The sequence below is a fragment of the Cetorhinus maximus genome, chromosome 2 (genome assembly GCF_964194155.1).
Source record: "Cetorhinus maximus chromosome 2, sCetMax3.hap1.1, whole genome shotgun sequence".
Taxonomy (NCBI): Eukaryota; Metazoa; Chordata; class Chondrichthyes; order Lamniformes; family Cetorhinidae; genus Cetorhinus; species Cetorhinus maximus.
The window spans coordinates 37,863,485-37,888,640 of record NC_135880.1 but is presented as its reverse complement, the minus strand read 5'-3'; the positions used below and the strand labels follow the sequence as shown (position 1 = coordinate 37,888,640).

General features: G+C 42.8%; 1 protein-coding gene across 1 annotated transcript in view; it reads right to left on the bottom strand.

Annotated features, from left to right (window-relative positions):
- tbca (tubulin cofactor a) overlaps positions 1-25,156 on the bottom strand; it is an 83,750-nt gene that overhangs the window by 31,208 nt on the left and 27,386 nt on the right. Inside the window, exon 2 of the mRNA XM_078563412.1 lies at positions 14,941-15,046. Coding sequence (XP_078419538.1) covers positions 14,941-15,046 — 106 coding nt within the window. The remainder of the gene's footprint in view (positions 1-14,940; positions 15,047-25,156) is intronic.

Here is a 25,156-nt window from a genome sequence, read left to right as displayed (position 1 = left end):
CTAACCTGTGCAAATCCTTCTGCAGCCTCCCCGCCTCCTCAATACTACCTGTCCCTCCACTTATCTTTGTATCATCTGCAAACTTAGTCAGGATGCCCTCAGTTCCTCCATCTAGATCATTAATGTATAAAGTGAAAAGTTGTGGTCCCAACATTGACCCCTGCGGAACTCCACTAGTCACCGGCCGCCATCCTGAGAAGGACCCCCTTATCCCCACTCTCTGCCTCCTGCCAGACAGCCAATCTTCTATCCATGCTAGTACCTTGCCTCTAACACCATGGGCTCTTATCTTACTGAGCAGCCTCCTGTGCAGCACCTTGTCAAAGGCCTTCTGGAAGTCCAAGTAGATAACATCCATTGGCTCTCCTTTGTCTAACCTACTCGTTACCTCCTCAAAGAATTCTAACAGATTTGTCAGGCATGACCTCCTCTTGATGAAACCATGCTGACTTTGCCCTATTTTACCATGCACTTCCAAGTATTCTGAAATCTCATCCTTAATAATGGACTCTAAAATCTTACCAACAACCGAGGTCAGGCTAATCGGCCTGCAATTTCCCATCTTTTGCCTCACTCCCTTCTTAAACAGGGGGGGTTACATTAGCGATTTTCCAGTCCTCTGGGACCCTCCCTGACTCCAGTGATTCCTGTAAGATCACCACTAACGCCTGCACTATCTCTTCAGCTATCTCCTTCAGAACTCTGGGGTGTAATCCATCTGGCCCAGGTGATTTATCCACCTTCAGACCTTTCAGTTTTCCTAGCACCTTCTCCTTGGTAATGGCCACCATACTCACCTCTGCCCCCCGACTCTCTTGAACTTTGGGGATGTCACTCGTGTCTTCCACTGTGAAGACTGACGCAAAGTACCTATAAAGTTCCTCCACCATTTCTTTGTTCCCCACTACTACTTCTCCAGCGTCATTTTCCAGCGGCCCAATGTCTACTTTTGCCTCTCTCTTACCTTTTATATATCTAAAAAAAACTCTTGCAATCTCCTTTTATATTACTGGCTAGTTTACCTCATATTTAATCTTCTCCCTCCTTACTTTTTTACTTGTCCTCTGTTGGTCTTTGTAGGCTTCCCAATCCCCTGGTTTCCCACTGCTCTTCGCCGCATTGTATGCTTTCTCTTTAGCTATTATGCTGTCCCTGACTTCCCTTGTCAGCCATGGTTGCCTCGTCCTCCCCTTAGTATGCTTCTTCTTCCTAGGGATGAATTTTTGCTGTGTCTCCCAAATTACTCACCGAAACTCCTGCCATTGCTGTTCCACTGTCTTTCCTGCTAGGCTCATCTCCCAGTCAATTCTGGCCAGCTCCTCCCTCATGCCTCTGTAGTTGCCTTTATTCAACTGTAATACCGTTACATCTGATTCCAGCTTTTTCCTCTCAAATTGCAAGGTAAATTCTATCATATTATGGTAACTTCCTCCTAAGGGTTCCTTCACCTTAAGCTCGCTCATCACTAAATCTAGAATTGCCTGTTCCCTAGTGGACTCCACCACAAGCTGCTCCAAAAAGCCATCTCGTAGACATTCCACAAATTCCTTTTCTTGGGATCCACTACCAACCTGATTTTCCTAGTCTACCTGCATATTGAAATCCCCCATGATCACTGTAACCTTGCCTTTCTTACACACCTTTTCTATCTCGTGGTATATCTTGTGCCCCATATCCTGACTACTGTTCGGAGGCCTGTACGTAACTCCCATTATGGTTTTTTTACCTTTGCGGTTCCTCAACTCTACCCACACAGATTCTACATCATCTGACCCTACATCATTTCTTGCTATCGATTTAATTTCATTTCTTACTAACAAAGCAACCCCACCCCCTCTGCCAACCTGCCTATCTTTTCGATAGGATGTATATCCTTGGATATTTAGCTCCCAGTCCTGATCCCCTTGCAGCCATGTCTCCGTGATGCCCATCACATCATACCTGCCAATTTCAATCTGCGCCACAAGCTCATTTACCTTATTTCGTACACTGCGTGCATTCAGATACAACACCTTCAGTCCTGTATTTCCCGTCCCCTTTCTCATTGTCATCCCTTTATCCGATGTGCTTGAAGTTAGATTCCTAGCCCTTTCCAAACACTCTGTCCTATTTTGTGTTCTGGAGACTTTAATAGCCTCTCCTGGGCTCTCCTTTCTTTTCAGTTTTTTCATAATTTTCCATGAAGTTGAATGAGGACCTGTTCTTTAATTTAGTTCCTAGTTCCTGATAATCCCCAAACAGGTCCTCTTACCTACGTTATTTGTCCCGACGTGAACCACAACAACTGGATCCTCCCCCTCCCTCTCCAATATCCTTTCAAGCTGGTCAGAGATGTCCCTCACCCTGGCACGGGGCAGGCAATATACCATGCGGGACTCTCGATCCTGCTTACAAAGGAAGCTATCAATTCCCCTAATTATAGAATCCCCTACAACTACCACTTGTCTTTTTGCTCCCCCCTCTTGAATGGCCTCCTGTGCCACAGTGCCGTGGTCAGCTGGCTCATCCTCCCTACAGCCCTGTTCCTCATCCACACAGGGAACAAGTACCTCGTACCTGTTGGACAAGGTCAAGAGCTGAGGCTCCTCTGTTCCTGAACACAGGATCCCTCTACCTGCCTCACTTGCAGTCACACCCTGCTGACCGTGACCACTGACTGGACTTGAGGTATTTAATCTACCGGGTGTGACCGCCTCCTGATACAAAACGTCCAGGTAACACTCCCCCTCCCGGATGTGCCGCAGCGTCCGGAGCTTGAACTCCAGCTCATCAATTCTGAGCCGGAGTTCCTCCAGCAAACAACACTTGCTGCAGATGTGGTCACTGCGGCTCACAATGGGATCTGCCAGCTCCCACATCATACAGCTGCAGCACATCACCTGCCCAGCCATCTCTACTTAGATAATTAATTTATTAATTAGCTTTGCAGTGTTTTTTTTTTCAAATTTGGTGCAGATTTCCTACCAACCAATCAGGTCACTGCTTTCCTGTGACGTCACTTTTCAATTTTGGCTTCAGTTACTCTGTGCCTCGAAGTCACCGCTCCGGTGCTCCTCCCTCCGAGTCTGCTCCCTAGAGACAAGGCCGCGAATCCCCGAGGTAAACTAGATTTATACTCACCGCTCCGGTGCTCCTCCCTGGAGACAAGGCCGCGAACCCCCGAGGTAAGCTAGATTTATACTCACCGCTCCGGTGCCCCTCCCTCCGAGTCTGCTCCCAGGATTACTCACCAATCAGCTGCTTTTTCTTTAAAATCCACTTTCAGAAGAGTGTCCCTTGCAGGTCTGGTGCACTCCTGAAGGCACTGCCTCTTCCTCTCTCTCTTTTTTTTTTAGGTTTAAGGAGGAGGGAGGGATGGAAACACTACAGCAATGTAATGTTTGGGGCTATTCCGTTCTTTGACAGTGGGTCTTCCTCGATTCCCTCCTGAGTCGTGGTGGCTGTGATGACTTCTCCCAGAATGCTTCAGTCACTTCTCACCAGCGCCCTCTGTTGGATGCCCTTCTTCCTGTTGAGTGCAAGAGTCCTTCTCCTCGGTTCCCTCCTGAGTCGCGGTGGCTGCGATGACTTCTCCCAGAATGCTTCAGTCACTTCTCACCAGCACCCTCTGTTGGATGCCCTTCCTCCTGTTGAGTGCAAGAGTCCTTCTCCTCAGTTCCCTCCTGAGTCCCGGTGGCTGCGATGACTTCTCCCAGAATGCTTCAGTCACTTCTCACCAGCGCCCTCTTCTCAGGTAAAAGGTGATATTTATAACAATGAAAAATTGTTCAATTTTTAACCAATAAAAAAATGAAACAATGAAACACCAGCCACATTTCAATGAGAATGCAGTGTTTGTGGTGCAACAATTGCCGTCTACTAGTGCAGTAGCATATGACAACCTCAGAATTGTAGGTTCAAAGCAACTTTTCTGGCATTGTCCATTTGTGTTTATAAATATGCTCACTGTCAATCATTCTAAGGTATTCTGTGCTGAGAATTAGCCTGGATTGGTTTGTAGTCTGAAGACTCAAATTGATATCCTATGTGTAAGCATATAGATGTGTAAATCTGCTTATATTTTATTAATATTAATAAAACCAACAAATTGATTTATTTCTGGCATCCAAACCTAAATAATTTTGGGTAACTGTTCAGTTGATCTAATACTACAGATTATTAAATTCACAGATGAAATGCAAATGGACACAAGGGTTGGCAATAAGGAGGTTGAAATTTGATTTAGGTAAGTGAACGAATTCATAAACGACTGACCTTATTTATTAGTAAAGAACAGCTGTGCTATACACTCAAGATCAAGCAACTCAAAGCATGTCTACTTCATGCATGTGTGTCCTCTAAAAATAGGAGCAGAAATGGGATTTGGAGCAGTAAAATCAGTCACTAAAGGTCCATAAGAGATGTGCTGTAGCTGAAGAAAATCAATTTGGACTCTTAGAAGAATTGTTACATCAATAAATCTCAGAACACTATACATTAGTTATACAAGGTTTTGATACTTCTGCATGTGTCAAGAAACCAAAACTCTACAATCTAGAGTGTTAATTATTAAGGGAAAACCTCACATATGTAAAGTATTAGATGAGACAAGGTGGATCCAGAATATTACTTTGTCAGTCAGCCAGTAGAACAAGAGGATATAAAATTAGTGAAAAATAAATTTAAAACAGATCATAGAAAAATGTCATTCAAGTTTAATCCCATGAATTCAACCACGGCAGTAGTAGTAGTGCTAGAATTGGTCTCAGGGTTCTGGGTTAGGAAAGGGTCAAGAAGGAAAAAGATGATCATGGTTCTCTCTCTCAATTGCTACTCAGTGACCCCTTCTATTTGAAAGTGAGTGTGCAAAGACAATGGATGAAGACAAAGTTAGGCTCAGCTGCACTTCCTCTAGATAGATTACCACAACAAGGTTAACGTGAATATGGCTACTTGGTTTTATTAGGACAGAGTAATTGGTGTCCATGGAATTGCACCCCAACAAGAAGTCAATGTCTTCAGGGCATGTTAGGACAGCAGAAAATTAAAAAGAGGTGCATAACAGTCACTGATGGCATCAGATCTATCTAACATAGTCAGCTAGATCTTACAGAAATCAAGCAATTCTCCAGAATATACAGCAGTTCAGGCAGTGGTCATGTGTACTGAAACTAGAGTGGAAAAGCAATGATATTTAAAATACTTTTAATTTCTTTAGTCAACAATTTTTAACCTAGTTTGAGATTAGATGTAACATTTGTTAATGGTGGTATGGATGGCTAGAAAGGAAAATCATCAGTCCCATGGGATCACTGGCCTGAGTCACTCATATGAACCAGTGAATTAACATAGGAAGTGACACTAAGAAGGGTTCTGGTTATAGTGAGCAGGAAGTCTGTTATTTGCCCCCCTTAAGGAATGGATAAAAAGAAAAGGATTTGACTACACACTGCTAAATTACTTGAAAAAATCCAATTTACTTCATTTTTCAACCATTCAAGCAATATAGCAGTCCATTAAAAACTATAGTCAAAATTATGTACAATAAAGCTCTGATTCTTATAAGAAGAAAGGATAATAAATAGGGTCTAAGCTCTAAATTTAATGCAAAATTGAAAACAAAAACTTGCACTCAACATAATTTACACCTCATTTAATATCACTTTTGAGAGTGGTAGGGCGGCACAGTGTATTAGAACTCTAACATATGGTACAAGAGCAATGGGACACAAGGTCAAAGAAAAAATGTACTCTCAGCTATGCTGCCGCAGGAGGCATTGAGTAGCAGCAGGGAATTCTCCACTGACCATCTCTTGAAGATATTTTGGTACAGAAACCAAAAGTGACATGACATTGCTAACTCAATGTCAATTTAAGCATGTCAGTTATACTGCTGGTTTTACATTGCTTTACATGTCAGAAACTGGAACCATAAATATGCACCTAAGTGTTTACGTTCCATTCGCTGAAATTTCAATATCTGATGCGAGGTCACCGACCTAAAACGTTAACTGTGTTTCTATCTTCACAGATACTGCCAGGCCTGCTGAGTATTTCTAGCATTTTCTGTTTTTATTTCAGATTTCCAGCATCAGCAGTATTTTGCTTTTGTGTTCTATTAAGTTAATGTTGGCCCTTAATGGCAGGGGAGGAGGGGAGAGAAGTGAGTAAGAAAAGGGTAAAGAGGAGACACAAAAATACAGCCAAGTTAACAGAAAAAAAGATCCATGACAATGTTTTGTCACAATTTTGATTACTTTTGACATTTTACCATAAGTATCTTCAGCGCCGACCCCCCTTTTTTAAAAAAAAAATCACATTACAGCCCTTGCTGATCATGTACCCCTCTTTAAAGCTGAAAAGTGGGATTGACCATGAAACTGTTTGGTTGCTGCATTCCAGCAAGAAAAAAAGCACAAGACTCAGAAACTGAAGAGATAGGAAATAAACAAAATAAATGCAAAGGAGGGAAGTAATGGAAAACAAAATGATTTCTGTTATATTTGTAAACACAATACTGCTGAAAAGATAATTTGGATATTTCACCAAGACAGTAATTCATACAAACCTGATTCAACAGAGTAATGGACCAGCCCAGTTCCAGTTTTTAAACCTATAAATTATATTACATCACACATTAAACCAAATCAATCTCTTTTCAGAAGTGCTATTCAATTGTATTTTATAAAATGCAGAGTATAGAGCAAGTATTCTACACCCCAACTAGAAATTTTCTAAGAATCCAATGACACTATGCAAACAGTGGTAATGAAGACAGATTACAGACATTTAGCTGCCAAGGTCAATAACTGAAGTCTATCTTCACTACTAATCTAGCTCAAACTCATTTGGTAAAAGCAATTTTTCATCGATTTCAAAGGATTTTGTTATTTGCTTCTATGCATCTACAACGAAATTCCTCAAAATGGTCAAACACATTATAATTAGATACAGAAGCACAAATTGCATAATACTGTGCCTGTATAAATATAGGACTCTGGCTATGTACAGGATTAAGGGATAAAGTGTAAAACGAACCCAAAGCAGGAACTCCACCCAGGATTAAGAAAGTGGTGCTTCTTCTCCTAATTAAAGCACCCATGTCTATCCTATATTCACAGAAGAACACCAAAGAAATCGATTTCAGATTAATATTCTTTAATATCAAGATGAAACACCAAGACCCAGTCTAGGGCACTAGCAAGATTGAAAACAACAAGACAAGGATGAAGTGTTAAGGTAATCCTGGATTGGAAATTTAAAGCTTAGATTACACAAGGAAGATAAGGAATTTCACAATTTTGAGATCAAAAAAGAAGAACGAGCTAAAGAAGTCCGCCAGAAAAGTCAATTTCAACATAGTGGAGATGTAGAGAGGAAGGAAAGCATTTGGCAAAACATATTGGAGCTTCCAAAGAAAGTTCCAAAGGAAGACTACTGATCCTTGTATGTGATAAATTAAAGAAAATCCACATACAATAGAGACATACACATATAAACCAGAATACAATGGAGTAAGAGATCACAAGAGGTCTAAGGCAGGAATGCCAAAGAACTGCTCACACAGCTCTAATCATTTTTTGAACAACTGATGTCTGGCACATCATAGTGTTTAGGAGTTTGCATTGCAAGCTGAGAAATTCACACACATTTGTCACGACTCACTGGGGATAGTGCGGTGCAATATCAAGCCCCACTGCTCCCTGAGCCACGGCAAATATGAAAAAGTTTGATCAACCCACCTAATTATTTAATTTAGGTTAACAGAATACAAGCACTAGGTTTGTAAACTTTATAAGTAAATGTCTGTTTATTGAACAAATTGTCTTTAACCAATAGCAAAAGAAAGAAATATGAACTGCTAATTTTTAACTCTATACCCTAAACTCTACCCCTTCTTAAGTCCCTATACACACACATACAAGACACACAAAAACATGGATTTTAAGGGTGGGATAAAACAGTTCAATAGCACCAATTCCGGAGTACAGGATTAGATGGATTGATTTTGATCGATGTCTTGCAAATTCCTTTCAGTTCTTTGTTGATGACACAAAGTGGTCTTCCAGCACTTTCAGTCTTTAGATAATTGGTTGAGCATTTGCCTTTCAACGTCTCTAACAGTGATTTTTCCCTTTGCTTCTTGACAGGGGTTTTCAGAGAGAGAGCAGGTTATAGGGATATGAGGAGAAGAAGCCAGCTAGCTATTATAGAATTACTGGAATCTTACACACACAGGAGAGAGAGGTTTTAGGTCTTTTTCCTTTCAGGGTAGGAGCTATTCTTCTGTACTGCTCTCACACAAACTCTGGTCAGGAGCCAATTAAAACGTTATTGCCAGGCAGTTCCCTTTAGACCAGACTCCTCCTCGGCACCATCTTGTCTTTCATGGCACACTGTTTCAGAAGAGCAACATTGTATATATCCCTCACACTGTTCCAGCAGACATGTCCTTCAAACTGCAGCCATTGTAATTTTAATCCACAGTCCAACAGAAATAAGAAAATATGTTCTTTACACATTTCTGTTTGCCAGATATGGGGTGAAAATTCACTCCTCCTGTTAGAATGCATACTACCTACCTAAATCCTGAGAGTTATACTATAACTGAAGAAAGGCAAAAAAGATTAAAGTGCCCTTTGGCCCATCTCAGGTCAATTGTAAAATGGCTGAAGTTAGTGTCTTACACAAACTGCACCCCCTCCCCCCACCTACACAGGCACTGCTAGCAACAATGGAAAAACTACTTGTATTTTCCAATTAGTATGTTTGAGATCCAATGGCCATAATACCTATCACTATCTCCCATTGCTAGGCCCACAATTAAAAATGGTCAGCTGATAATGGAATAATACTAAGTATTGGCTTCAAATTGATATTTTTAGCTGGTGAATATAGCCTACCACCATCCTGACATTATCACCATTTTTCTCATCACTAAACCCAATACCCTCCTCAACCACACCCCCCCAAAACTCCAATTTGTCCAAAATTTCACTACGCACTTTAACAATAACTACACCTGCCCATCACCACTATCCTTGTTGATCTGCACTTGCTCCTCAGTGAATTTAAAATCCTTGCCCACGTTCACAAATCCCTCCCTGGTCTCACCCCACTCTACCTTAATCATTCTAACCTCTCCTTCAATCTCTCATCTCTGGCCTCCTGTGAATCCCCTCCCCTCTGCTTCACTCTTAGTGACAACATCTTCAGACTTTCCCAAATCCCTCTCCCTGCTTTGCCACCCTTGAAAGCTATCTCCTTTACCAAACTTTCAGTAATCTAGCTCAGAAGCTTGGCACCCACTCCTTTCTTCCGCTGTTGGACATCCGTCTATGTTTAAGGCGCTATATAAATGCAAATTGCTGTTGATAGATCAAAATTGAGTAGTAGCGTGAAGAATCAAATATTTTGAAGCAGTTTTAGCAGGGAAGGTGTGAGAGTTCCACTTGAGGTCAGGTCCTGATGCGGATAACGTTACCAGATGAAAGAGTAATGATGTGCTTAGAGGAGCAGGTGATAGTTGCTCATTGAGAATTCTAAGAGAACATAGAGTTGAAGACAAGATTTTCATTGCTCCCATTGATGGATTAATTAATGCAGAATGGAGTGATCAGAAAGTGGTTGGGATTAGATAACATTAATACAAAAAAGGACCAGAACGTTGAGAGAAGGCAGTGTCTAGAATGTTCATGGAGGGAATTCCAGAGCTTAGGTTGTCAGCAGCTGAAGGGATGAACTGGAGACCAGGAGACCAACCTTCGTTCAATGAGAAGTGTAGGAGAGCATCCCAGGAGCAGCAGACATCTAAAAATGAAGTATCAACCTGGCAAAGCTACAACATAGGACTACGTGCATGCTAAAAAGCAGAATCAGCATGTTACAGATAGAGCTAAGTGATCCCACAGCCAACGGATCAGATCAAAGTTCTGCAGTCCTGCCATATTCAGTCATAAATGGGGGTGGGGGGGGATTGCTGGTGAACAATTCAACAACCAACTGGAGAAGGAGTCTTCAAAAACCTCCATCCTTCAATGGTAGTGGAGACCAGTACACAAAAAGAGAAGGCTGAAGCATTTCCAACTATCAGCCAGAATAACCAAGAGGATAACCCACCTTGGGCTCCTCCGGAGGTGCCACCATCAAAGATGCTAGTTTTTAGACAACTCAATTCACTTCACATGATACCAAGAAACGGCTGAAGCCACTAGATACAGCAAAGCTTATGGATCCTGATGACATCCTGGCTGTGATACTAAAGACTTGTGCTCCACAACTAGTCAAGTTGTTCCAGTACAGTTACAACACTGGCATCTACCCGACAATGTGCAAAAGTGCCCAGGTATGTCCTGTCCACAAAAAGCAAGACAAATCAAAATTTGGCCAATTACCGCCCCATGAAGTCTATTCTCAATTAACAGAAGAGTGATGGGAGGCATCATCAACAGTACTATTAAGTGGCACTTATTCAGCAACAAGCTGTTCACCAATGCTCAGTTTGGATTCTGCCAGGGCAACTCAGCTCTGGACTTCATTACAACTTTAGCACAAATATGGGCAAAAGAGCTGAATTCCAGAGGTGAGGTAAGATTGACAGCCCTTGACATCAAGACAGCATTTGACCGAGTGTGGCACCAAGGAGCCCAGCAAAATTGAAGTCAGTGGGAATCAGCGGGAAAACTCTTTACTAGCTGGAATCGTACCTAGTTCAAAGAAACTGGTTGAGGTAGTTGGAGGCCAATTATTTCAGCCCTAGGACATCGCTGCAGGAGTTCCTCAAATAGTGTCCTAGCCAACCATCTTCAGTTGCTTCATCAATGACCTTCTCACCAACATAAGATCAGAACCGGAGATGTTCGCTGATGACTGCACAACGTTCAGTACCATTCACAACCCCTCAAATTCTGAAGCAGTCTGTGTCCTGGATGGTGTTGAGCTTCTTGAGCAAGACCTAGACAAGATTCAGGCTTGGGCTAATAAATTTCAAGAAACATTCATGTCACACAAGTACCAGGCACTGACCATCTCCAATGAGAGAGAATTTAACCATGTCCCCACGACATTCAACGGTCTCCATCTCTGAAACCCCTATCATCAACATCTTGGGAGTTACCATTGATCAGAAAGTAACTGGGCCAGCGATTCGAATACTGTGGCTACAACAGCTAGTCAGAGGCTGGGAATTCTGCAGCAAGTAACTCACCTCCTGTCTATGCAAAGCCTGTCCATCATCTACAAGGGACAATTCAGGAGCGTGATGAAATACTCTCAACTTGCCTCAATGAGTGCATTTCCAACAGCACTTAAAATGCTCTACACCATCCAGAACAAAACAATCCATGATCAGGACCCCATCTACCATCTCAAATATTCAATCTCACTACCGCCAATGCACAGTGGCAGCAGTGTGTACCATCTACAAGATGCGCTGCAGCAATTCACCAAGTTTGCTTCAAAGGCAGCTTCTAAACCCATGACCTCTGAACAGGGGCAGTAGACACAGGAGTTCCCCGGTAAGTCACATACCATCCTGACTTGGAACTATGTTGCTGCTCCTTCACTTTCACTGGGTCAAAGTAATGCAACTCCCTAACAGGTCTGTGGAAATACCTATATCATGTGGACTGCAACTGTTCAAGAAACCAGCTCGTCACCAAACTCAAGGGCATTTAGGGATGGGCAATAAATGTTGGCCTTGCCAGTGATGCTCACATCTCAAGAACAAATTTTTAAAAATAGGGTATCACAGAGATCTCAGAGGACTGTAGGATTGGAGGAGATTACAGAAAAATGGAGGAGCAAGGCCAAGGAAGGATGAGGGTGTAAAATACTGTTGGACATGTTTTAAAGAATTTTAAAGAATGCCTAACAGCAATGGCAGTAACAGTATGCATGTCTCTGAAAAAAAAACTTTTAGAAAATATGATCTTCGCAACTGGGCAGTGGAACATAGCCACATTCATTGCCCATCTCTAGTTGCCCTGAGTGGCCACAGGCCTTAGTCTTGAACTTGCAGTCTTTATTGTAATGGAAATTTCATACAGAAAGCCAAATATTTGATTTTCTACTTTTTGATTTGCAGCAATCGTTTATAACTGGGTGGTCCTTTGCTAGGGCACTTCAGAGGGCATAAATTTCAACCATGGTATGAGGCTGGAGTCACATGTAGGCTACCTTGAACTGGGATGGCTACCTTCCTTTCCTGAAAGGCATCAGTGAAACAGTTTATGACAATCCAGAATTTTATTTTTCTGGTGCTAGCTAGAAATTACCAGGTTTCTTGAACTTAATTACACAACTTGTCACGATGGGATTTTAACTCTCAATCGCTGGGTTACTAATCCAGTACCATAACCACTTGCGCAAAAAGGTCAAGGGTGACGGAAGAGCAGATAAATGAACATTGTGATCTTTATACCAGATTTTATGACATAGGCTCCATGTGTCCCAAGTCATTTGCTCAACCTCTCTACTGGAGTTCAGATAGAATGAACTTTTTCACCTGACAAAGCCTCATGTAGTTCTTAGAAATTAGTGTTAATAAATGTACTTATAAACAGTCACTTGATAGTACAGAACTTGCTAAAATATTGCTGAAAAGAGAGATGTGTTGCCAAAGCTTTTCATCTTGCACTCATCAGGACAAACACAAAAATGCCAATTTCAGATAATCACATCAGTTTACAGTACAGGAGAAAAGGGTGCTGATTGGTTGGTAAGTCAACACTGATTGGCTGAGGCATGCCATGGAAAAAGCAACAGGGAACTATAGGCTTCCCAAGCTCTCTGATAATTCAAAAAAAAGATGCAAGGCTTGAACCTTTTCCTTTTGTTTGCAGAGAAAAGCAGGTCCCTGCTTTTGAATGTCTGGGTCTTCAATCAAGCATAAATGAGCCCATTACAAGCTTGACTAATTATCTTAAATTGCTCGTTAGTGTAGCTGTTAGTGCACTCAAATTGAAACAGGCCAAAGGCTGCCACTTTCAGGCCTGAAAAGTACCCAGTCTAACTCAAATTACCCGGGAAAGGCAAAGTATCTCAAACATTTGAATAGGTTAAGCAAGCTGTTTCAGCACTGCTACTATGCAGTGGCTACGGGAGTGGTGTTTTCTACTAACAAGATGCTGCCGTCAGACCAAAATGACATTCTGGCTACTACACAATGCAGCAACGTCATGTATGAATTTCAGTGCCCATATTTGACCTGATGCCATGAGACTTCATGGGCTCTGGAAGGAATGTTCAACTCCTTTCCAACTGTATGCCAGTGTGTCACCATCTCGGGTGGATCTATCCTGCCAGTGGGACAGGGCAAACCCAGGGATAGAGGTGTCTGGGACATGGTCTGTGAGGCATCATTTGGTGAGTATGACTATGTCAGGCTATTGCTTGACTAGTCCGTGGTACAGCTTTCCCAATTTTGGCACAAGCCTCAGAAGTTAGTAAGGTGGACTTTGCAGGGTCAACAGGACTTAGTGTGCAGTTCTCATTTCTGGGCCTAGGTCAAAGCCGGGTGGTCCGTCCGGTTTCATTCTTTTTGACTTTGTAGCTGTTTTTGGTACAATTGAGTGGCTTGCTAGGCCATTTCAGGGGACATTAAGAGTCAACCACATTGCTGTCGGTCTGGAGTCACCTCTGGGGTCAAACTGGGTGTCATGAAGCTATTAATGTATATAATATTTTGGAAAATATTTTTCTTTTAAAATAGAGGTTTAGTCTATAGGTGTATCTTAATTGGATTAAAGCCAGCCAGTCTGAGTGCTTTGATGTGTACTAGTTTTGATATGTAAGAGAGATAGTGTGCATTTGCATTTTTTGAATACAGCATTCAAGAAGTGGGGTGAAAACTGACACCTGTCTAGCAGATACCAAACAATATGTTTATATTACTAATAAAATTGGTACTATGAAAGGGGTTTTATTGTTAGAGAGGTTTAGTTCAGAGGTTGGTGATACAACGAGAATTTACATTCAATGGGTGGTGGTAGGTATAACTTTTGCAGTTTTCGGGTGTGCAGAGCAGAGGCAATGTGAGATCAACAACAACTGTAAGCCTCCAACTGTCTCCACAGGAACCAAAGTGAAAAGAACCTCATTTTGTATTCGTAAGGTGAAAATGTTTTGCCTCGTGTCTGGTTAAGTCTATGGGTTGCTGTTGCCTTAATGGAGATTAGTTTGGGAATTTGTTAAAAATTATGATAGTAGTAATTTGTAGCCATGTGTATATATATTTTAACCTGTCTAAATTAATAAAATGTTTCATTTAGTTTAATGCAAAACCTTGAGAACCAGTGGTTTGATTCCTCAATTTAGAGTCGCATCTCAAACATAACACTTAAAATTATAGGTTATGACCAGTTGTTTAAAGTTTCCCTCTGGGAATTTTAAATAACTCCACTTTTCCAACTGCATCGGTCATAACACCAGGTAAGGATAACAAATGAGCCAGATGGGCTTTTACGACAATTGACACTAGTTTCTTGGTCGCCATTACTGAACTAATTTTTTATTCCAGATTTATTCATTAATTGAATTGAAATTTCACCAGTTGCTGTGGTGGCATTTGAACTCATTAACCTGGGCCTCTGAATTACTAGCCCGGGCCTCTGAATTACTAGCCCAGTGACATTACCACTATGCTACCACCTCCCCAAATACGGTCAACAGAAAAATGCAATAACTTATGAAGGAGTTTACTTAATTTGACATGGAAAAAGGGTTACACCAAGCTTACTGAATTTTTATAATAATTCTGAAATTATTGCTTTACCAACTTTAAATGTTGGACACATCAATAATTGACAATCTAAGTTAAACATTTGTTTTTTAATTCTACTCTGCTTAAATTATTTTTTTCCCATCTGGTACTAAACACTAGTATTAGAACATAGATATTTTTGACCCTTATGTTCGTTAAGCGGTTTCCGAATACACCTGAAAACTGAGAAACAAACTCACCTGCTTTTTAACCATATATTGATCATTCCCATCAACTTTCATTTTTTCAACTTTTTCTTCTTGTTGTTTGGCCTCTTTTTCATACATAAGCTTTTCCTTTGCCAGCCTGTGTAAAACAATTACAACAACAGTCAAGTCAGATTTATAAAATTAAAAACTTCTGATTCCCAAGTAAATGTGAAAAACTCAGAGCATTTGGGATACTTAGTGCCTGAAAAAAAAATGCCACAGTATCAATTCGTTACTTAGGTCATGATTTCCCTCCTACATCAACTTCTCATAACAAATACATTAAATAAAGTTTATATTTGTAGAAAAAAATTCAATACAATTAAAGTATTTACATATTCAAAAGAGCAAACCTTTGAATTATTGGTGCTAACAGCACTATTACGCAATACATTTAAATTTGTTTATTTTATGATTAACGTGGATGAAAAAACTAGTCCATCTTTTCCTTGGATTGTCGTTTTTATACAGGCACCATAAATCCAACCATTTGTAATCCAGCTGCATGCTCATTAGCTGCGATCCGTGGCGCGTTCAGCTCCTTTCTGCTCATTCCACTAATCTCCTGTCTTTACTCCATTTATTTGCCACTTTTGCTGCTGCTCCTCTACAAAATACAACGCTGCCCCTTCTAAGATTAATTGATCATCAATTTAGTCCTAATTTGGATCAAGTCAGGTGGTAAATGGACCACTTTTGCTTGATTGTTAGTGAAATGTGTGCAAGTACATTGATAAATTTTGATTATTTGTCAATTACCACCAAATGAACTAAATCTATTGAATAAATTCCTGCCTGATTGCCATAATAGAGTTTGAAAATATTGCTATTGATAATGATTCCCATTAATAGTTTCTTCCGACTGCTGTTGCCTGGTTGTCGGCAAGACAACAAAGAATTCATTTTTCATAACATCAGCTGCATGTGTCTGAGCAATCCTTCATTAATCAGTTACATTATGGGGCCGCTCCTCTGTAATGTGTGTTGCTTTGCTCAGAAAGCTTAAAACACTTTGTCATATTTTATGTCAATTACCAGTAATTTTAATATCCTTCCATCAAAGCATCTTGTAATAGTTAGCATATGCTACAGCAAGAATTTTAAGCTTCTTTGAGATCACTTGTCTTACAGTTATGCTTGTGTTTAGTCATGCTGTCTTAGGAGTGCAAAAAAATAAATAAGTGACAAGCTAATGAAAAGCAATTCCATAGTCTTAATTTGTATTTTGTATGCTAAGTCACTTATACGAAGGGTGGAGCTGAGCTTATTTTAAATGAATCTGCCAGTGCGTTTTCCCAAAGTTAATGGAAACGCAGCTCTCTGGAAAATGGAAAAAAGAATTAGACTCGACACACACTCAACTGCTTTAATACTGTATTTTTGAGCCATGTAGCTAGTGCCAGTTCAAATGACAAAACTAAATTACTGTTGTCATTTTATTAAGAGCATCCGCTGCATCTGGCACTAACTCAAATGTGCAAAATTGCAGGAAAACCATGCACAGTACTTTCAATGACCAAATAGCGGAGGGAAGATGAAGCAGTGCTTCATTTTACTTTGCACTATGACTGCAGATCTTGCACAAGGTCACACACATATTGGTAGATCTCCACCTCGTATTGTTCCTGAATTATAAATGGCTTGGAAAGTGAACCGTCGCTCAATGAATTCAATTTCAATGTCGATAGAATATTTTATCATGGACTAAAACTGTTTTTAATAAAGGATAGAAATCACCAATAAGCTAGGAAGGACTGGGATAACACTCACACAATACATAACTTGCATTTATATATGTCTTTAATGTAGAAAAACATCCCATGTTGGTATATGGAAGCACAAGGGAAAAACTGATTACTGCACCAAAGGCAGCAGAACTACGAGGGATAGCAAAAAGCTTTTTCAAAGAGGTGGGTCGTAAAGGAAGAGGAAGACACCAAGGGCAGGGAGCGGGTTTAGGGAGGTTAATTCCAACACAAGCTTGGGTGTAGAGGGCTACAGGTGGTTATAGAAACAGAAAAGGACAAGGCCTCAGAGGGATTTAAAGGAGAGAATGTTAAATTGAGGGAAAGAAGCCAATGTAGGTCAGCAACAATGGGATGATGAGTGTAGTAATACAGGATAGGATATAGCTGAAGCCCACAGATGGGAAACAGCCAGGAGAGCTCTGGAATAGTCAAGCCTGGGGATGTCAAAAGGTACAAATGAGAGTTTCAGCAGCAGATAGCCTGAGGTAGCAACAATTGCTGGTAAAGGTACAAAGTGCAAGTTTGTAGTCTTTGTGATGGAGAGGATATAGAGTTAAAAAGCTCAGTTTAGAGTTGAATATGTAATAGTAGTTGTGAACAGTCTGGTTCAGACTGAAAGTGGTTGGGGCAGGAGCTACTTTGGGCGGTGAGGGTACAGAGCTTCTGACAAGGGCCAAAGATAATGACATCAGTTATCTCAATGTTTAGCTGGAGGAAACAGTGGCTCATCCATGGCTGAATGTCAGATATGCAGTCAAGAGAGAAGTAAAGCTGGGTGGTATTAGCAAACATGTAGAAGAAGATGGGGGTGCAGGGATGGATCCTTGTGGGACTCCAGAGCTGGCAATTTGAGAATGGAAAGAGAGATAGCTATTGGTAAAAATATTTTAGCTATGACTGGGTGGGTGAGAGTGGAACAGAGTGAGGGCAAACCACATTGAGCTGGCCACAGGTGTGTTGGAGGAATTTGTGGCTGACTGTGTTGAAGGCTACAGAGAGGTTGAGGAGGGAGAATGCATCATAGTCATGGTCACTGAGAATGTTGTTCATGACTCAGTTAGGGCTGTTTCATTACTGTGTAATGGAGAAACCAGATTGGAGGAATTCAAAGAGCTAGTTGTGAGAGAACTGACAACACATTGAAAAATTTGCAGGGGAAAGGGAGATTGGTGTTTGCAAGAACAATGGGACGGACTGCTTTTTTTAAAAAAGCGGTCAGTTTTGAAAAGGAGAGGGACAGTATCTGAGGCGAAGGAGACATTTACTATGTTTTTAAATTCTTTCACAGCACATGAGCATCCCTGACAAGGCCAGCATTTGTTGTACATTCCAAATTGCCTTTGCGAAAGCGGTGGTGAGCCACCTTCTTGAACTGCTGCAGTCTATCTAGTGTAGGTACACCCAAGGCACTGTTAAAGGAGGAAGTTTCAGGTTTTTGGCCCAAAGGCATGAAGGAGTGGTGATATAATTGAAAGTCAGGATGATGTGTGGTTTGGAGGAGAACATTTAGGTGGTGTTCCCAGTCGTCTGCTGCCCTTGTCCTTCGAGGTGGTAGAGGACACAGGTATGGGAGATGCTATCAAAAGGAGGCTTGGCGAGTTACTGCAGTGCATTTCTTGTACGGTACACACTGCTGCTACTGCGTGCCGGTGGTGTAAGGAGTAAATTATTAAGGTGTGGATGGGGGTGCTGATCAAGCAGGCTGTTTTATTCTTGATGGTGGTGTCGAGCTTCTTGAGTGTTGTTGGAGCTGCATTCATCCAGGCAAATAGACAGCATTCCATTATAAAATAAAAACAGAATTACCTGGAAAAACTCAGCAAGTCTGGCAGCATCGGCGGAGAAGAAATCAGTCAACGTTTCGAGCCCTCATGGCCCTTCAGCAGAACTGAAGCATAGTTTCAACAAGGGAGAAATATGAATTGGTTTAAGGTGGGTGGGGGGGAAGAGACACATTGAGGGTGTGGTGTGAGCAGATAATCAAAAGATGTCAGAGACAAAAGGGTCAAAGAGGTGTTGAAGGTGGTGGTCTTTGTCTGAGAAAAGTGCTAATTAAGAATGCAAGACAGGATATTCCATTATCCTGCATTATTCCATTATTCCAGCATTCCATTATACTCCAAACTTGTGCCTTATAGATGATGGATAGACTTTCGGGAGTCAGGAAGTGAGTTACACGTTACAGAATTCCCTTCTTCTGACAGCTCTTGTAGTCTCAATATTTATATGACTTGTCCAGTTAAGTTGCAGGTCAATGGTAACTCTCAGGATATTGATAGTAGGAGATTCAGCGATGGTAATGCTATTGAATGTCAGTGGATGATAGAATTTCTCTTGCTGGAGATGGTCATTGCCTGGCATTTGTATGGCGCAAATATTATTCGCCACTTGTCAGTTCAAGCCTGAACGTTGTCTGGGCCTTGTTAGATATGGACACAGACTGCTTCAGTTACCTGTGGAGTCGCAAAAGGAAAAACGTGCAATCGTTAGCACACCTCCCCACTTCTGATCTTATGCTGGAAGGAAGCCCATTGATGAAGCAACTGAAGATGTTTGGGCCTAAGACATTACCCTGAAGAGCTCCTGCAGCAATGTCCTGGGCTGAGATGATTGGCCTCCAACAACCACAATCATCTTCCTTTGTGCTAGGTATGACTCCAACCAGTGGAGAGTTCCACCCCATTCCGCCTTCCCCTAAATCCCATCGACTTCAATTTTGCTCAAGCTCCTTGATGCCACACACGGCCAATTGCTGCCTTGAAGTCAAGGGCAGTGACTTTTACCTCAACTCATGAATTTAGCTCTTTTGTTCATGTTTGGACCAAGGCAGTAATGAGCTGAGTGGCCCAGGCAGAATGTCAGCTATCATGGGGCCTGGAAGGAAAATTGTATGATGAGTAATTTACTGAGGATTAGGAGGCAAGTATCATGGTCAAGATGTCCTCTGAAACAACATAATGCCACAGAAACTAAAGATCTGGGTTTAGGACGACAACATTTCACCATTTGTTTTCCAACACATTTCTTAGACTAAGTTACAAGAATTTCATTCACCTAGTATGTTATGACCGCACCCTTGTAGAACTGTCACTGACAAAATTGCACAAGATACATATAAATCACAAGAACTACCATAGGCAACTTGTACTGCCCACACCTTCTCTCCTTCAGCCCCATCTCTCCTCGCCTTCTCTTCCTTGCTCTTCTGGCACTCATCTTTCCCATTCCATTCCTGCTCACACCCTTCTCTCCTCTGTCAGCCTTGGCTCAGCTGTAGCACACTCACATAATTCAGAAAGTCCTGAGTTCAAGGCCCACTCCAGAGACTTTAACACACAATCCACACTGATGCTTCGGTGCAGCACTTTTTAGATGCAAAATTAAAAGCTCCATCTGCCCTCTCAGATGGGTGTGAAAGATCTTTTGGCAACATCTGGAAGAGAGCAGGGCAGTTTTTCATGGAGTCGTGGAGACTCCTCGGTGTATCCAAAATGGTGCTTGAACCTAGGATCTGGAAAACCCACCCCTACATCCAGCAGAACTAATTTGGCCGGGATTGTTTTTTTTTGGGGGCGGGGAGGGAGATGATACTGGGGTGGAACATAAATCCCTATTGTGAGACCCCCGAATTCAGTAAGGCCATTTGAACTCAGTGCTGAGTCCAAACAGAGACTGGAAAAAAGGGCCTATCCCAGAGTGTGGGGGTTACAAATCTTTACAGAAGTCATAAATGCTAGTGAAAGGCAGATAAGGTACGTAGAACTGTCAAGCCATCAAGTTATTTAAATGGCCAGCCCTTTAAAATTTGAAAAAACCTGCCTGCCTGTGTCTGAGAGAGTTGAAAAAAATCTGTTCGAGCAGTTCCAGTAACTATTTGTTGATATAACCCAAAGGACTATCATTATATTATTAATTCTGACTGCTTTTCACAACCTAGCAATCTGAGTGGGTGGGGGGAGGGGGGTGCTGCAAGTTCACCGTTTGATTGACAGCTTAAAGAGATTTAGCTGTATTTGAGGTAGGGTTATGAATACAAATCACAAAAGTTGCTGGAAAAACTCAGCAGATCTGACAGCATCTGTGGAGAGAAAGACAGAGTTAACGCTTCGAGTCCAAATGACTCTTTTTCAAAACTAAAGAGAAGTAGAAATATATTATATACTGTTTAAGGGGGGTGGGACAGATAAAGCTGGATAGAAGGCCAGTGATAGGCAGAGGCAAAGGAGAGATTGCAAAAGATGTCATAAACAAAAGGTCGAAGGGGTGTTGATGGTGGTGATGCTGGCTAAAGGTGGTGCTAATGGTGACATTAAGAGCAGGATGAGCAAGTGGCAGATGGCCCTAAGGGGGGGTGGGGTGGGGGGAGGGGGCAGCGTGGGAGAAAAGGTCAAAATAGGCTAAAAGATGGGGATAAAACAATGAAAGGAAATAAATTTTTAAAATAATAATAGAAATAGGTGGGAAAAAAATGTATATATAAAGATTAAAAAATAAATATTTGAAAAAAGGGGATCAAAAAGGGGTGAGGATGGAGTTGTTGAACTCAATGTTACGTCCGGAAGGCTGTAAAGTGCCTAATTGGAAGATGAGGTGCTGTTCCTCCAGTTTGCGTTGAGCTTCACTGGAACATTGCAGCAGGCCAAGGACATGTGGGCATGAGAGCAAGGTGGTGTGTTGAAATGGCAAGCGACAGGAAGGTCTGGGCCATGCTTGCAGACAGACCGAAGGTGTTCCACAAAGCGGTCACCCAGTCTGCATTTGATCTCTCCAATGTAGAGGAGACTGCATTGGGAGCAGCAAATGCAGTAGACCAAATTGAGGGAAGTGCAAGTGATTGAAAGCAGTGTTTGGGCCCTTGGACAGTGAGGAGGGGGGGAAGTAAAGGGGAAGATATTGCACCTTCTGCAATTGCATGGGAAGGTGCCATGGGAGGGGAATGAGGTGTATGGAGGTGTGGGCCAGGGTGTCCCGGAGGGAACGGACCCTACGCAATGTTGATGGGGGGGGGTGAAGGCGTGGCATCGTGCTGGAATTGGCGGAGGATGATCCTTTGAATGCGGAGGCTGGTGGGGTGATAAGTGAGGACAAGGGGGACCCTATCATGGTTCTGAGAGGGAGAGGAAGGTGCGAGGACAGAGGCGTGGGAGATGGGACAGACACGGTTGAGGGCCCTGTCAACCACTGTGGGTGGGAAACTCGGTTAAGGAAGAAGGAAGACATGTCAGAAGAACTGTTTTGGAAATTGGCATAATCGGAACAGATGCGACAGAGGCAAAGGAACTGAGAGAATGGGATGGGGTCCTTACAGGAAGCAGGGTGTGGGGAGTTGTAGTCGAGGTAGCTGTGGGAGTCGGTGGGCTTGTAATGAATATTGGTGGACAGTCTATCACCAGAAATTGAGACAGAGAGGTCAAGGAAAGAAAGGGAAGTGTCAGTGCTGGACCATGTGAAAGTGATGGGAGGGGTGGAAATTGGAAGCAAAATTAATAAATTTTTCCAAGTCCAGACGAGAGCATGAGGCACCGAAACAGTCATCGATGTACTGGAGAAAGAGTTGTGGGAGGGGGTCTGAGTAGGACTGGAACAAGGAATGTTCCACATACCCCATAAAGAGACAGGCATAACTGAGGCCCATGCGGGTACCTATAGCCACACCTTTTACTTGGAGGAAGTGAGACAAGTTTAAGGAGAAATTGTTCAGTGAGAGAACAAGGTCAGCCAGACGGAGCAGAGTGGTGGTGGATGGGGATTGTTCGGGCCTCTGCTCAAGGGAGAAGCGGAGAGCCCTTAGACCATCCTGGCGGGGTATGGAGGTGTAGAGGAGTTGGACATCCATGCTAAAAAGGCAGCGGTTGGAGCCAGGGAACTGGAAATTGTTGGTATGATGTAGGGCACCAGAGGAATCGCGGATGTAGGTAGGAAGAGACCGGACAAGGGGAGAGAGAACGGAGTCAAGATAAGAAGAAATGAGTTCTGTGGGGCAGGAACAGGCTGACACGATTGGTCTACCAGGACAGTGCTGTTTGTGGATTTTGGGGAGGAGGTAGAGGTGGGCTGTCCGAGGTTGGGAGGCTATGAGGTTGGAAGCTGTGGAGGGAAGATCTCCAGTGAGGTCAGTGACAGTCCTGGAAACTATGGCTTGGTGTTCAGCGGTGGGGTCATGGTCCAGGGGGAGGTAGGAGGAAGTGTCTGCGATTTGGCGCTCAGCCTCTGCGAGATAGAGGTCAATACGCCAGACAACAACAGCACCACCCTTGTCAGCAGGTTTGATAACAAAGTCAGGGTTGGACCTGAGAGAATGGAATGCAGCAAGTTCAGGAGGAGACAGGTTAGAGGAGCAGAGAAATTGAGACGGTCGATGTCACGCCGACAGTTCTCAATGAAAAGATCAAGAGCAGGTAAGAGGCCAGAGGGAGAGGTCCAGGTGGAGGGAGAATACTGGAGGCGGGTGAAAGGATCCGTGGAACAGGGTGAGGACCCCTGTCCAAAGAAGTGAGCATGGAGACGAAGGCAGCGGAAGAAGAGTTCAACATCGTGCCGAACCCGGAATTCATTGAGGTGAGGGCGTAAGGGTATGAAACTGAGTCCTTTGCTGAGTACTGAACATTCAGCATCAGAGCGGGGAAGGTCAGGGGGTATGGTGAATACACGGCAGGGGTTGGGATTAGAAGACGGGATGGGGTCTGAGGGACAGGAAGGGGTGCAAGGTCCTGGCTGGGCCTTGGTATCAATGAGTTGTTGGAGCTTGCGTTCCTTAGCACCTGAGGGAAAGAGTCAAAGTTTCTTGTTAAGGCGTCGGATGAGACGAAGAATAAAATGAAACTGGGGTCAAGGACAGCTTAGAGATAGGGTGAGTCGGTGCTGCTGGAGGAAGAGGTCGAGCGTGTTCATATAGCGGCGCATGGCACTGAGTGTGGCTCTCAGGAAGAGGCAAGAACAGTAGTCCGAGGAGGAGTGTTATATGCCCCAGAGAAACCTGTAATCCTGGGCAGATTCGAAACATGGGGGGTGGAACTTCAGTTGGAATCCACGTCGGGTAAGTCAGAGACGGAAACGGTCACACTCACTGAGGAAGGAAATATGGCTGTGAAAGCGAGTTTTAGTAAACACCTTGTCAAACACCAGGAGGGAAATGGTAAGCAATGAAGGTGAACAGGGCAAAAGAGACAAGTAGAAATCCTGTCGGAGAGAAGGGCAGTACTTCTTCAAGGAAGGCATTCCTGGAAGAGATGTGGCAGTCAATTAAACACTAAGATAAATACAACATATTACGGATGCTGGAAATCTGAAACAAAAACAAAAATTGCTGAAAAACTCAGCAGGTCTGACAGGATCTGTGGAGAGAAAGACAGAGTTAACGTTTCGAGTCCAGATGACTCTTCAGAACTAAAGAGAAGTAGAAATGAGGTGAAATATATACTGTTTAAGGGGGGTGGGACAGATGAAGTTGGATAGAAGGCCAGTGATAAGTGGAGGCAAAGGAGAGATTGCAAAAGATTTCATAAACAAAAGGTTGAAGGGATGTTGATATTGGTGATACTAGCTAAAGGAGGTGCCAATGGTGACATTAAGAGTAGCAAGCAGGATGAGCAAGTGACAGGTGGCCCTAGCCGGGGGGAGGGGATGGTGTGGGAGAAAAGATCAAATTAGGCTAAAAGGTGGGGATAAAACAATGAATGGAAATTAAAAATAATAATAGAAATAGGTGGGAAAAATGTATATGTAAAAATTTAAAAATAAATATTTGAAAAAAAGGGGATCAAAAAGGGGTGAGGATGGAGGAGAGAGTTCATGATCTGAAGCTGTTGAACTCAATGTTAAGTCCGGAAGACTATAAAGTGCTTAAATCAGATGAGGTACTGTTCCTCCAGTTTGCGTTGAGCTTCACTGGACCATTGCAGCAGGCCAAGGATGGACATGTGGGCATGAGAGCAGGGTGGTGTGCTGAAATAGCAAGCAACAGGAAGGACTGGGTCATGCTTGCGGACAGACCAAAGGCATTCCGCAAAGCAGTCACCCAGTCTGGGTTTGGTCTCTCCAATGTAGAGGAGGCTGCATTGGGAGCAGCGAATACAGTAGACCAAATTGAGGGGAGTGCAAGTGAAGTACTGCTTCACTTGAAAGCAGTGTTTGGGCCCTTGGACAGTGAGGAGTGGGGAAGTAAAGGGGCAGGTGTTGCACCTTTTGCGATTGCATGGGAAGGGTTTGAGGTGTAGGGGGCGATGGAGGGAATGATCCCTACGGAATGCCGACTGGCGGGGGGGTGGTGAAGGGAAGGTGTATTTGGTGGTGCCATCATGCTGGAGTTGGCAGAATTCTGAGTTCGCCAAAATCTGAATTGGCCATCTGTCACTTGCTCATCCTGTTTGCTACTCAATGTCACCATTAGCACCTCCTTTAGTCAATATCACCACCATCAACACCCCTTCGACCTTTTGTTTAGGACATCATTTGCAATC